The sequence below is a fragment of the Vanacampus margaritifer genome, chromosome 19 (assembly GCF_051991255.1).
Source record: "Vanacampus margaritifer isolate UIUO_Vmar chromosome 19, RoL_Vmar_1.0, whole genome shotgun sequence".
Lineage (NCBI taxonomy): Eukaryota > Metazoa > Chordata > Actinopteri > Syngnathiformes > Syngnathidae > Vanacampus > Vanacampus margaritifer.
Genome location: NC_135450.1, coordinates 5,455,880 through 5,469,749, shown reverse-complemented (window position 1 = coordinate 5,469,749; position 13,870 = coordinate 5,455,880). Strand labels below are relative to the sequence as shown.

Here is a 13,870-nt window from a genome sequence, read left to right as displayed (position 1 = left end):
TGGTGTGGGTCCAAATACACTACTCACAAAAAGTTAGGGATATTTGGCTTTTAGGTCAAATTTCAGGACGAGCCTAAAATGTATTCAAACCTTTCCAGGTGAACTTAATGTGACCTTCTCTAAGCTTTTGAATGCATGTGTCCAACTGTTAAAAGTTTCAGTACTTTTTGCACAAGTTGCTGTTCTCTAACGAGAAGGTTAACAGCAAAATTCACAAACGACAATGCTCTAGCTGAAGGTCAGCTGTTGGAAACTGGTGTACCTCAAATGGAATGGCCTGCACTTTCTCCAGACCTTGACCCTATTGAAAACCTGTGGGATCAGCTAGGTCGCCATGTAGAGGCTCAGAACTGCACCCCAGAACCCCAATGACCTGATGGCTGCCCTTCAAGAAGAGCGGGATGCCATGCCTCAGCAGACAAGTCAACATGTGAACAGCATGAGACGTCGTTGTCAAGCTGTAATTGATGCTCAAGGGCATATGACGTTGAACATTTTTTGTTGTGGTGTAACCACCCATTGTTGTTAACTTGTGTTTCAATCAATTGTTTGAGATAAGGGAATCACCAGTGCATCTTTCTACTTAAATGTCCGCTTTCAAGATATATCACTGTAGCGTGAACCTTTGACATTTTCCATATATCCCTAACTTTTTGCGAGCAGTGTACATAACTCGAGTCTCAGAAGTGGCTAGTGAGAGTGGCCTCGTCACCTGCCACTGATGAAATTCTCCCATGTTTGCCGGGTGTTAATGTCCAGCCCTGCACACATTACACAAAACAGAAAGGACTTACCTGCAGAATCGGTTGTGCCAATAGGGCAGTCACTTATGTTGTGGCTTTCCACCACTTCACCTAGAGACAAAGGAATCCCAGACTCATCTGTGGCCTCTTGAACGGTCTCGGCTGGTGGAGATTTTAGGTCATCCGACAAAGATTTGTCCATCACAGAGGAAGCTCCCTCATCAAAGTCTTGGCCACTATCAATAGTTTCCTGAGTGGTCTCGGCTGGTAGAGATTTTAGGTCATCCGACAAAGATTTGTCCATCAAAGAGACAGCTTCCTCATGAAAGTCTTTGCCACTCTCAACAGCTTTCTTTTCCATATTTAGCAAGGGCAACACATTTTCTTGTTTTCCACTATCAATCTGTGAAACGGTTTCAATGTGAGGAATCAAAACAGTGGGGACCGTGTTTACCCTTTCACTTTCAGACAAACACCTCTCTTCTAGTGGGGACTCTGATGAAATAATTGAAGTGTGAAGACAATCCACAGGGCTCTGAATGTCCTTTGGGGTACTTGTTACTACAGAGTACAAGTCAGCATCATTATCATCTTGCCCCACGTGAGCATCAGGAACAGCAAGACTTGTGCTTTCACTTTCGGGGGGTCCATTCTCTGTTTTTTCCACAGTCACATTAATTGGGCCTAGTTCTTCATCCAGCATGTGCTGTGCGATATCCGGTCCGGTTTCCACCATGGAAGTCATCCACCAGCGTTTCATATTCTCATTTAACCTCTGACCTTCACACTCCAACTGCACAAGATACATGTTCTTTCCATCTTCTCTGTAAGCCATGGTAACAGTCATCTGCAATAACTTGTCTGTTGCAATTGAAGTCAATCCTTCGGATGCCCCGTCACACCAAGAGCCATGAGTCTCATCAAAACCATCAAGCTTACACAAAAATGCCTGTACATGAGTCTGTAACAGCTCAGGGGGTATTTCCCTCACATCTGTTCCGGTAACTTTATCTGTGTTTCCGTAGTCTACAAACAGAACTGACAGCTCATCTCTATCTTGACTCACTATTTCAGCACGGCACCAAAGCTGATCCTCTGCGGAAAACGCAATGCATGGTGTGCCAGGTGAGAGACTGCTGATGCTGACACGTGAATTATAAGCTGAATTTCGAATTTCTGAGAGACTTTCAGACAGCTTATCAAGTGTGGCAGAGTCAGCAAGCTGACACCAAAAGGTATCATCACCAAAAGCTGAGACGTAAACATCCAGCTGTTGTCCCTCTGTAAATTCTAAATGGTGGTAATTCAATGACATTTCTGAGTTCTGCACACTCGTGTCCATCTCATGTTCAGGGTCAGATGGAATTTCAGGACATGCTGTGGGTGCTTTACATGTGACCTGCACACCATTATCCACAAGAGTGACTTGCCACATTAAGTCCAACTGCTGCACAAATCGACATTTCAGCATTTTGTCTGCATTCGAGCCAATCTCTCTTTTCAGAGTGGACGCCACTTCTGCATCAAGCGGCTCAAGATATTCAGCTTCACTTAGCATGCAGTGTGTGCTATACCTTGGCAAGTGCACAAAAGCCTGATTGAGTTTGGCTAGTTTGGAACACGGTAACTGTGCTGAGTTGCCAAAATCAACAAACTCTACAAGAGCCATAGAGCTGGAGACCATTTCTTTAACACTTGCCCGGTACCATAAGGAATCATCAGGAAACTCCGCTTCAACTAGGTCACCTGCATTTACCTCACTGATGCTGATTTTGGGAGCAGCTAGCGGGTCATTTAGCTTTTCATTCAGGGAGAATATTTCATCCTCTTCTCTGACAAGCTGCACATAGAAACTTGATGGGCTGTTGTAATGTGAAACATAAACATCTGCCTCCATATCCAATGTGATCACATTTTTGGGCAAGTCTTCAAGTTTAGGGAGTTTTGGAGAGTTGGTTTGTGGAAGCACGTTACCAGATTCTTTGACAGGTGATTTAGAATCCAATTTTGAGTTTGTGACTTTGAGATTTTCTTTTCTTTCAGTATTATCAATTTGCTTGCTCTGCTGTTGCCTTTGATGTGGTGTTTGGTAGAGTTTTTGAAAATTCGGTCTTGAAGGTTGTGTCACTTGTCTCGCTTGATGTGCTGGTTTTGGCTCAAGGGCGTTGTTTTTTTGGATGACTTGGGTAGAAACAGATTTTGTTTCTTTCACGCCATTTGCATTCTCAAGAGCTTTTTGACACTGGTAGTGAACATGACCTTCAGTCTGCGTCTGCAGCCGAAGCTTTTTCTTTATCTTTGAATTGATTTGAGTGTTTTTGTGGTAAAGCTCAACCAGGAGGCTCCCATTGGATTCTTTGGCTATGAAAAGTGCTTGGAATTTACATTCTGTAACCGATGATTGAAACCAGTCATTCACCTCACTGGGAACATCTGTTGGGACATCAGAGAGACTGCACAAAACTGCTTGCATAGGGACAGACATTATGTCTTCGGCCTCTTTGGGCACTGGAATCAAGTCTGATTTGTCCACTTCAGCTGTATCACCATAATCAACAAAGTGAACCAGGATTGATGGCTGGAGTCTCTTGATTTGTGCCCTGTACCACAGCCCATCAGTGTACTTTGCAAAGCATAATTTTTGAAATGATGTTGGGGGCTTCACTTTGCTAAGCTGATAGCAAATGTTGCCGACCTTCTTATTAAGGTCCTTCAGCACATCAGCGTTCCTTTCAAGTTGGCAGTAGAACTGATCGACACCGTTCACACATGTGACTTTGACTTGTTCTTCAGTTCCAATTTTGATGCTGTGCGTTGAGTAGTAGTAGTAGTGGAAGTCCAGGCAGCAAGATGGTTCGGGTACTGTCCTGCCAGGTGTAAAGTGGGCAAGGTCAGCCATACTGGTGGAGATGCTCTCAAAGGGAGTTTCTAGATCCACAATGTTGACAACTAGTTTCTCTTCATTGTACATGACTGCATAGACAGTACACTTTAATGGAACAAAGGTGGAGGCAGCCATTTCCACAAAGTTCTGAAACTTTTCTTTTGCCTTATCATTCCAATCATTTACATGTGACATGATCTTGAGAGGGTTGAGTAGACTGCACCGAAATGCTTGACCGTGCAGATCAAGAAATTCACGGCGGATTTTCCTCAGGTCATGGAGAGAGACCGTCTTTGTTTGGCCGTAGTCAACAAAAAGAACAACCACTTGAGTTGGTATGTCTTTGCAAATTACAAGACCTCTGTACCACATTCCATTGTCAGAATGTCGAACAACACAAGCCGCTTCTGTAAGAGGCTCATAAATGCTACATGCATAGTGTCTCTGTATGTCTTGCATCAGCAATTTCAACTTCCAAGAGTTTTCCGCACGCTGGCACCAAAACTCATTTGGGCTCTCGATGCAAGTCACATTGACTTCAAGGACACTACCGATAGGAAACATATTTTCTTGGAACTTTCCAATTTGTAACACTTTGCTGGAGGGCTCAACATTACTCTGGGTCTCTAAAAGGACCTCGCTATTTTTGTTAACATCCAATAATCCAGTTTCTGACTTTTCAGTGGAGATTTGGGATGTTCCTTTCATCTCATTGCATTCGGCAAGACCAGAAGACCACATTAGCTGACCAATATCCCTTTCTCCTTGTGACTTGGGATCTGTCAGTGTTACAACATAGGTATCGTTGTGTTTTCCTATCACATGTACATTAAGGAGTTTGTCTGTGGTCATTTTGATAAAAAACTCAATGGCAGAGCAACTCCATCTGAGGTATTTTGGCTTAAGGCCTGCCAGTGAACATTTCAGTGCAAGCTGTGGCATTTTTTTAAATTTATCAGGAAGAGTTCTGATGTTACTCCAATCAACCTCCTCGGTGCCTCCATAATCCACAAAGAACACCTTGATTTTTGTTTCTCCAACATCTAACACAAGAGCTCTGTAGAAATCTCCATCAGCTGCTTTGGCTGCACAACAAGCACCAAGGGTAGGTATTTCCATCACATAGTTAATGTCTGAGAATTTGTACAACTGTGAAATGTCATCCATTAATTCATCAAGCTCGTTTGCATGGTTTTGTGTTTGGATCCAAAACTCGCCGGGGTTGGATATGTGAGACACACATGCCACCTGTGAAGAGTCGACTAAGATGCTTTCAACTGGAAACGTGGTAATTCTCACCACCTTCTCTTCAATCATCATGGTCTGCCCAGAAGATGACATTCCTTGATTATTTTGAACCTGGGGGGGAAGCTGGCTGCTGTATGCCATGTTTCCAGTAGCATAATCGCAAAGTGTTTCTTCACTCTCCTGCAGAGAATTCTCCTTGAAACAAAACACATTGTTGAGGTTCGTATTTTCATCACCATAGAGTGTAACATAGTAAACACCCTCTGCGATACTTTGGTAATGGAATTTGGCAATGACAGTCTTGTGCAAGAGTAAGGACTTGAGGTAGGTAATCTGGCTGCTTGTCCATCCAACTCCCTTGTCAAAGACTCCATGGAGTGAGCACACATAGGTCACAACAGGCATTTTGAAGAACTCTGGACCCAGTGGTCTTATGTTTTCCATTTGAACCAATTGTTTTGTACCATAGTCAACATTCAATACTTCCACCTGTTGACTTTTTGGAAATACCTGTTGCAGAACAGCGCGGTACCAACTGCCATCATTTCCTCTTGCAGCACAAGTAAATCCTATCATTTTAGGATCTACACTACAACTGACCATTCTGCCCCTACAGCACTGTGTGATTTGCTCTGAGAGTTTCTTTAATGCTTGAGAAAAAACTTTCAACTGGCAGAAAACACGCTGTGGACTGGTCACCTCTGTGACTACAACAGTCTCCACAGCTCCTGTTGACAGCTCTGGAAAAATGTACAGATCCTTCTTCTGGAGTTGCTCAACTTCACCCATGGAGGTTTGATGAAACTTTTCAGCTTCAGTTTTACGATGTGGTGACTTGAGAACAAAATCCAGGAACATGTTTGGTTCCATTTTCTTTGCTAATCCCATTTCATACATTTGACTGGATATGCACGGTATATCTAGAAGCAGCTTTCTTTCATGTACTAGCACATCTTGCACATGAGCCTTTACTGTGTGTCCTCGAAGAGACTGCATGAATTCAATTGCAAATGGAGACCATCTATTTTCGGGAGAGTGTGGCCATACATTGGCAAGCACACAAAACTCCACTTCAGGTAATAGTTGGAAGTGCTCCCTCTTACCCCAAGCCAATGCATTTGTGGTAGTGCTACATGTCATCCCTTGGTCAATAAGAAAGACTTGGTAGTTAGATCCATTTTTTGTGACGATGCGAGACCTATACCATGTACCTTCAATCTGAGCCAAGCACAAGTCACCAGGATTTCCTTCAAAGTCATGAAATAAGTTTACAGGTGACTGAATATTTTTTGCCAGGGATTGATACTCCTGGGCCCTGGCCTGGCCAAAGTTGGCCCAGAATTCTATGAGCTCACAATGCGGATATGAGTGAACCCTGCTTATCAGGATTGTTACATTAGAGCCTCGTGCTGGATGTCCAAGGCTGGGTGCCATTGCAGCAGTTTCACATGCGTCAACTGACAATCTCTACATTTGAGCAATGGATGATCTGGAAAACAATAAGACATAAATGCACATACTGTAAATACAATACATAGGACTGTTGAGTGGTGCTGCATGATACTGTATGACTTCAAAATAAAACCTAGCGCTGTGCAATTAATCGAAATTCAATTACGATTTCGATTAATACGCTCCACGATTTCAAATTTGGAATAGTCGTAAAAACGATTATTAATACTAGCTCTTTGACTGCCAAAAACGTTAAATAACATTTAGTAAAGTCCTACGGAGGAGTGCCAAAGACGTTAAAAGACGTTTGTTTCAAAATAGAGCATTTGGGTGAAACTAACCATTTTCTATTGTTGATTACTAAAAAACGGAATAAGGTAGAAACAAACTTTTTTTTGTGATGAAAGATGAGAATCCAATCTTTCATTTGGTAGTATGTGTGTTTCCATAGTCCAAACACAAAATTTTCTGTGGACCTTGAAAGATCAGTCAAAATGCTTAAATCGGCTGGCACCCACGGCATCCCTTTTCTGAAAATGTCTGGCAGTCAAAGAGTTAAGGTTGAAATCAGTCCTCGTCATTTTGGTCTTGGATACCTGCTGAGGAAGTCGCTGTCTAGCCAACAGCAGTATGCATGACAGTACACAGCGCCAACCCGGAGAGAAAACCAACTTCAAAATAAACCTTACTAGGGCTGGATTTAAAAAAATCGATATATCCATATCTAATCGATATTGCTTTTCATAGCCCAATATTGATTCATAAAACCATGTATCGATGCTTTTAATAAGGCTTTTTCCGGTAAATGAATGTGCCCGAGGAGAGCACGTACTTGTTCAAAATCTCGTGTGAGCGTTGTTCAAATATGCCCTTCTGTTATTCAGAGTACCCCAAAAGGAGCCCAGTGCTTACAAAGAAAGGAAACAAGCTCAAGCATGAGCTGCTCCGAGCTGCTGATTGCTGTATAACTTTAAAAATGGGCTGCGTTTTAATGCAAGCGGATCACATCGCGGGTCTCCCTCTCGAAAAATACATGCATGCAAACACACACTGTTTAGACAGATGCACTATGTAAAAGCTTTTCTTTTTGCAGTAGTTTTAAATGGCTTACCTTAACTAAATGGAATTTTATGCTTTTATCTGACTTTGACCAGTCAGACCTTAACTAAAATCTGCACCGCCATCCAATAGTTGAACATTATTTAGGTAATTACTAGTGATGCACCTTATATTCAGCAAACGAAAAATTTCTGCCGAAAATGTCAAAAATGTGCATTTTCAGCATTCGGCCGAAATAAAATTCAAGCCGAAAGAATATGGCCGAAAGAGGACGTTGTGGTGACGCAAGCAAAAAATAATAGTAATTAAAAAAAACGGCTGCAAGCAAGTGTCTATTTGAATTAAACACCAAACACAGGAGAGAGTGTCCGCCTTGCTGTTCGCTGGCGTTTGTGAGTACCGGCATCTTCATTGTGCGCACCGAAGAAAGAGAGGGTCGCTTGGTAAACTATGTCAAAAAAAGAGAGCGCTGCAAAGTACTGCACTAAAAGTGAGCCACTCTTTCGCCTGCAGCGCCTTCCTTATTTTATTTGATGAGAGCCCCTCGAGCGCGTCCACTTTTTCACTTGCATTCTGGTGGCCATGCTAAATTCTTTAGCTAACATTAGCACTATTGCTATCAACAGTTTTAAACAAGTAAAAACTTCTCCAAAGCCAATTGGCTAGTGCAAATTATTATTATTATTTTTTTTATAAACGTTGGTGAATATGTGAATGTGCTCCAAATAGCCTACAAATGTGTCATCCGCACCGCACGGCACGCATCCGTGCCCGCCGGTGCGAACTACTGTACATTGACTATATAGTGCAATTGCACCGCCAGAAAATGCTCAGTTGCTCACCCCGTGTTTGGTGTTGAATGTACCATTTGCCAACATGTCTCTGATGTCTGTGGTGTGGACACATTTCCATTTATATTGTGCTTTGTTAAAATGCCCTTGCTAAATAGGCTTAAATATGTTATAATAATATTATAATTTTAATTAATTATAATAAATGCAATGATAATAAAAAATTGTCATAATTTATTTTTCAGCGTTTCGGTTTTGGCCCCAAAAAATTTTTTTGGTGCATCCCGAGTAATTACAATTAATCAACTAAGAATTCATCAAGTTTGCTTATTTTGCCGCATGAAAATTTTTAATTCTTTCAATAAATAATAAAAATATAAATATCAATATTCAGCCACTACATTGCATATTTTTCCAATATCGTGCATATTACATTCTTTTGTTTGGCGCCTGTTGTCAGCTTTTAGCGGTGGCAGCAACCCACCAGCACCTAGCAGAAAGCTAGCCGTGCTAGTTTGCAGCGCTTAAGTGCCCCAGCCGTCGGATTACTCATGACTACAGCCCGTAGAAAGCTGGGATAAGCTCCAACGCGCCTGCGCAACCCTTGTAAGGATAAGCAGTTCGGAAAATGGTGGATGGATGGACTCTGCACACTTTGTTGCTGACATTAGTTTCCGGTTATTTATACTTATTAACAAACCAGGCTTACTAAAATAAGCTGTTTTAGCCAACAAATCTCCTGCTGTGATTCTAACATCACGTAGTCTCTATAGGAGAGATTTGTCTAAAAACTCACTTATTTTATTTTGCATAGGATTTTAACTACAAGGCATTTCAGATAGGCACAAATATTAAATAAAACATGGCAACAAAGAAAATGCCTGTTCAGTCATTCTGACTTGTAACAAGATAAAATAAATCTGATAACGAGGGTAATGTTATGCTAAAGTTTGAAAATGAAGAATGAAAATGCAAAAGGGTTAAATTTTACAGGATATTTACTAGACTTGACAAAAAGAAGTGTTAAAGAATAAAGTGTTCAACGTGAATCGATGGGCGTAAGGCAATCATATTTTTGAGTAGTTGAGTTTTAATAGTTTAAAAAAAATACTAACTTTTAAAATCAATGAATAACCTTGATTTCGATCTCAATCAAAATAATAGTGATTATCATTCTGCTTAGTGTCACGGCCTTGTGTTGGTAATTTTTTTTAAATAATAAATACTTAAGCTTCACCTCTGACGCACATCGAACACAACTGTGACCAATTAAGGCCTCCAATCGCACTCTGGTGTTGAAAAAAACGAGGGGGCAAGAAGATTTTCAAATACTTGGCATAAGTTTTGTTGCTGCATACACACCATCTCACCTTTTGTTGTTTTCTTCGTGTTACGGCGTACTTTCGTGCAGAAGGCGCCGATTGTTTCACTGATGAGCTTCCGCCAAAATCCAAGCAGTTGCTAAAGCACTAGGTAGTTAGCACTAGCAGTCTTCCAAACGTCGCAGAATCTAACTCGTACTGTTATTTTAGTCCAGGTTTTTGTAATGCTGTGCGATGTTGCGCAAAAGTGAGCCAAACCCAATTTTAGTGATCTAAAAGTAACAAACATCGACAGTAACTCGATGTCTACTGTAGCTTGTTAGTAAAAGACACGCCCACTGCTTTCCCTTCGCAAACCGGAAATTACATTCTTTCTTTCTTTTTTAAATTGCAAACAGACGACACAACTTTCTCAAATATGAACATCGAAAGATAATCAATACAATATCAATAGAATTGAAACAATCACTCAAGATAACATGAACAAATACAAAACAAAGAAAAAGGTAAAATACTAAACAAAGTGGAAAAAAACAAAAAGGCCATGCTGCAACATACTAGGGTCTTGTATTTTATTTGTCAGAAAACTTGATTGAGAAAATGTATTGTCTGAACTTGCTATAAAAGGCTGTAAAGCATGGCTTCTTTCCAAAGAATTTACAACAATGAATATTATATTTTGACATTAAAAGTCATACATTTATTAGATAGTTAAAATTATTTTTCTCTATACTATTTTAAAAAAGCAAGCAATACATTTTTCCAAGCAATCATAACATCCTTTTCAATGTTATTATGAATGAAATCGCACACTTTCTGCCCAAACAAACTGACAGATGGACAGTACCAAAACAAATGTACAACAGTTTCAGGGCACTCGTCACAAAAGCTACAGTTCACATCAAAATCTTTTTTAAATTTCTTACAAGTTATAAGTTTTAGCTGGATAGAATTTATGGATCAATTTAAAATATATTTATTTTACTTTATTCATAATCAGAAATATATTTGGTAGGAGCCAAACCTTCCTTTATGGTATATAATCCACAAACATATTCTAATGCAGAATAACATACAGTAATGTTGTAATCTCTTTCTGGAAGACGGTTCTTCTACGCCTATTGTTATTTGTAGTACGACCAGATAAACAAACTTTCCCTATACAGTTGTATTTTTCGGAGCCCAAAAAAACTGTATCATAGTGGAAGTTACATCATTATTATTATTATTCTTTGGCGAACTTTGTTTGTTTGTGCATTCAATGTCATTTTGTCGGAATGTCAAAAATTAGCAATAACAAATTAAATTACAGGTGTAAGAATAGATGAAAGTACTGCGTGGCGGGAGCGGTGTGTGTTGATGGTAGGCAGCAGTAGAAGCACAAAAGTAAAAAAAATATTCAATATTTGTTTTGATCATTTGGCAAAATTATGAAAAATGCACACAAAATATCTTCCCTTTTTTATTGCTTGCATGGTTTTCGTTCTGAGAAGAATAAAAAAATACTGGATCATACACCATGAGCATAACAAAACATTTTTGAAAAATGCTATTAATGTTAACTGAAAAAATATACTGGGGGGGAAAATATATATAGCCTGGCACAAGACACAATGCACCCGCCATGAATCATTTCAAGCTGTAGCTGACCCAAAAAAAAAAAAAAAAATCCTTATTCCGATCAACGCTGCGCTATAATAGTCAATGCCTTTTGGTTCCCTGGTTCGATTGCTGTCTTTTTATTATTATAATTTATTATTAGTAGTAGTAGTAGTAGTAGTAGTAGTAGTAGTAGTAGTAGTAGTAGTAGTAGTAGTAGTAGTAGTAGTATTTTAATCTCCTTTCTACATTATACTGTAAAGTCCTCATGCAAACTCCCCAAGAACACATGTCATGGATAGCGTAACCAAAGCTTCTCAAAACTTGCTGACTTCCAGTCAGGGACAGACAGAAAAACTTCTTGCAAAACGGACATTTTGAAACGCTGCTTCAAAATAAACTTCAAGACACTAGGAAGGGAATCGACTTACAAAAACTGCAAACCTATGCTTTCAAATGTTTATTGTATTCAAACGATAGATGAAAAAATAGGGGGGGAAATAAAAAAATTAAAAAAAGAAAGTAGGCCTATAGTGCCTCTTGACACTACACTCAATGGGTTGGTTTTAGTGCATTTAATGTTAAAGTCAAATAATTTCAATTTCATTCTTTGATTGTATGCACCTTGGTGGAAAAAGTCTGTTTGGCTTGATTTAAGGTTGTTTCTGCTTGTCATAAGGCAAAAACGGTGCATTTGTTATTGTATCTTTTATCCTGTAGGGGGCAGACAAGCCCAAATCCGTCACGGGAAGTGGCACACCAACAGGCGAGGGCGCCATCTTCCTTGACGTCGTCCAAACACAAGTGTTGTTAGCTTACCTCTTTCTGTCTGACTTTCTCCCCAAAATACAAGAATACTCATCATGGCTATGCAAGCAGCGAAACGCGCTAACGTAAGTTTTTATTACTTCAAGCTGTTTTTGTTTATTTTATTCGGATGTAAATGTAACTCTTTTATACACATTTCGCAATGTTAGCACGCTGTTGTTTGTTAACTAGATAGCCCACCAACGCAATATTACCAAAGTGAGGCCTATTGAACCGGGAATTTTACTTAACAATATACATTTTCGCCACTAATTTTACTGAACGCGAGTTATCGGTGCTTATTATGCCTCTCAATGAATGATTCCTAAACCCATGTAGAATTACGTCACTAGTAGCCATCATGCTCCGGGAACGTAGACGTTCGTTGTTTTTTGTACCCAAAGTCAGATGGAGCTAAACTCTAATGTTGTTATTCTGTGAATGTCTTGTTAATCTGTGCAGATACGACTGCCACCAGAGGTCAACAGAATCCTTTACATTAGGAACCTTCCCTACAAGATCACAGCGGAGGAAATGTATGATATCTTTGGGAAATATGGACCAATACGTCAAATCAGAACGTAAGTAATACAAATATTGATGAGTCAGTGCCATTTAAACGTGTGTCTTAAATATATACATGTATAACTATAGAAGCCGGTATATTTCCATCAAAAATGGAAATAGCAAAAGTTATTCCTATTCATAAAAATGGAGAAAGACATATATTCTAATTATAGACCAATATCACTGTTGCCACAGTTCTCAAAATTTCTAGAAAAAAATAGTTGTATATAGACTGGACAATTTTATTGAAAAACATAAGATTTTAAATGAAAATTAATATGAATTTAGAGGAAAAACGGACAACCTCAATGGCAGTCATGGAACTCGTAGAAGCAATATCTACTAACATCGCTATTAAAAAATTCACTGTTGGAATTTCTATAAATAAGTAAAAAAACATGTGATACTATAGATCGTTCTATACTAATGAATAAATTAGAGAGATATGTCGTAAGAGGTTTGGCATATAAATGGATGAAAAGTTGTTTGGATAATAGATATCAGTACTTACAGTTCAACAATATACAATCAAAACACTTGAAGATTACTCATGGATTCCCCCTAGAAGGATACATACGGTATCAACTTTTATTCATTGTGCTTTTTTTTTTTCCTTTTTAGGGGTAACACACCGGAATCAAGAGGAACAGCCTATGTGGTTTATGAAGATATTTTTGATGCAAAAAATGCTTGTGATCACCTGTCAGGCTTCAACGTGTGTAACCGCTACCTGGTGGTTCTCTACTACAACGCAAACAGGGTATGTACAAGCTTTTTCCGTTTTGTAAGTCAGCATAATTTAGTTTTTTAAATGTATAATCTTAGATGTCACTGTTTGTATAGGCTGTTTCTTATGTTTGCACCATGTAGTTAAATCTCAATTCCCATGGCTAAATTGTCTTGTCTTGTCTTGTGTGTTTGTTTAACAGGCATTCCAGAAAATGGACACAAAAAAGAAAGAGGAACAGTTGAAGCTACTAAAAGAGAAATATGGCATCAACACGGATCCCCCAAAGTAGAGTTTGGAAAATATTTAGTCCTTTTTTTTTCTTTCTGTTGTCCCAATTCATTTGTGGTGGTCAAGTACTTCCACATTTATGAAAATTAACATAAATTTTTTAATTATTTTTATTCTGTTGATATGAGGATTTTTTTTTTGTATTAATTCAGCATGTGCAAATGTTAAGGGTAGACTTGCCTTGGAAATAAAGGGCAGGAATGCCCTTTGCTTCACGTGACTTGAGTTTTCCTCTTCAGCAACCTGACTTTTAATCAGTCTGGACAGAAATAATGTTGCACTGTCTTTAAAATAAATATTCTTTGTTAAGTGTTGTTTCCTTCCTCGCTCACACATTTTAGATTTGCTGAAGTGGAAATAGTGACCGATTAACCACCAAC

At 39.2% G+C, this 13,870-nt stretch overlaps 2 protein-coding genes across 3 annotated transcripts in view; one reads left to right on the top strand and one right to left on the bottom strand.

Annotated features, from left to right (window-relative positions):
• The window catches only part of tdrd6a (tudor domain containing 6a), a 28,147-nt gene extending 18,302 nt beyond the window's left edge, over positions 1-9,845 (bottom strand). For both annotated transcript variants that reach the window (XR_013289344.1, XM_077552060.1), the window contains exons 1-2: positions 9,548-9,845; positions 795-6,364 (exon numbers count right to left, since the gene is read on the bottom strand). Coding sequence is in view for 1 of the 2 variants with exons in the window: in XM_077552060.1 (XP_077408186.1) it covers positions 795-6,309 (5,515 nt within the window). In the remaining variant the exon portion in view is untranslated. The remainder of the gene's footprint in view (positions 1-794; positions 6,365-9,547) is intronic.
• A 1,982-nt stretch (positions 9,846-11,827) lies between these two features.
• sf3b6 (splicing factor 3b, subunit 6) lies at positions 11,828-13,799 on the top strand. Its single transcript, XM_077552356.1, has 4 exons — positions 11,828-11,991; positions 12,368-12,486; positions 13,094-13,232; positions 13,402-13,799. The coding sequence occupies exons 1-4, from the start codon at positions 11,962-11,964 to the stop codon at positions 13,489-13,491; spliced, it is 378 nt and encodes a 125-aa protein (XP_077408482.1). The 5' UTR covers positions 11,828-11,961; the 3' UTR covers positions 13,492-13,799.
• The last annotated feature ends 71 nt before the right edge of the window (positions 13,800-13,870 follow it).

Excerpts from the sequence above, each read along its gene's own strand:
- sf3b6 (XM_077552356.1), top strand. The coding sequence starts at position 11,962 with ATGGCTATGCAAGCAGCGAAACGCGCTAAC. Across the intron at positions 11,992-12,367 it reads AAGCAGCGAAACGCGCTAAC|ATACGACTGCCACCAGAGGT; the intron begins GTAAGTTTTTAT and ends TAATCTGTGCAG. Across the intron at positions 13,233-13,401 it reads TCTACTACAACGCAAACAGG|GCATTCCAGAAAATGGACAC; the intron begins GTATGTACAAGC and ends TTTGTTTAACAG.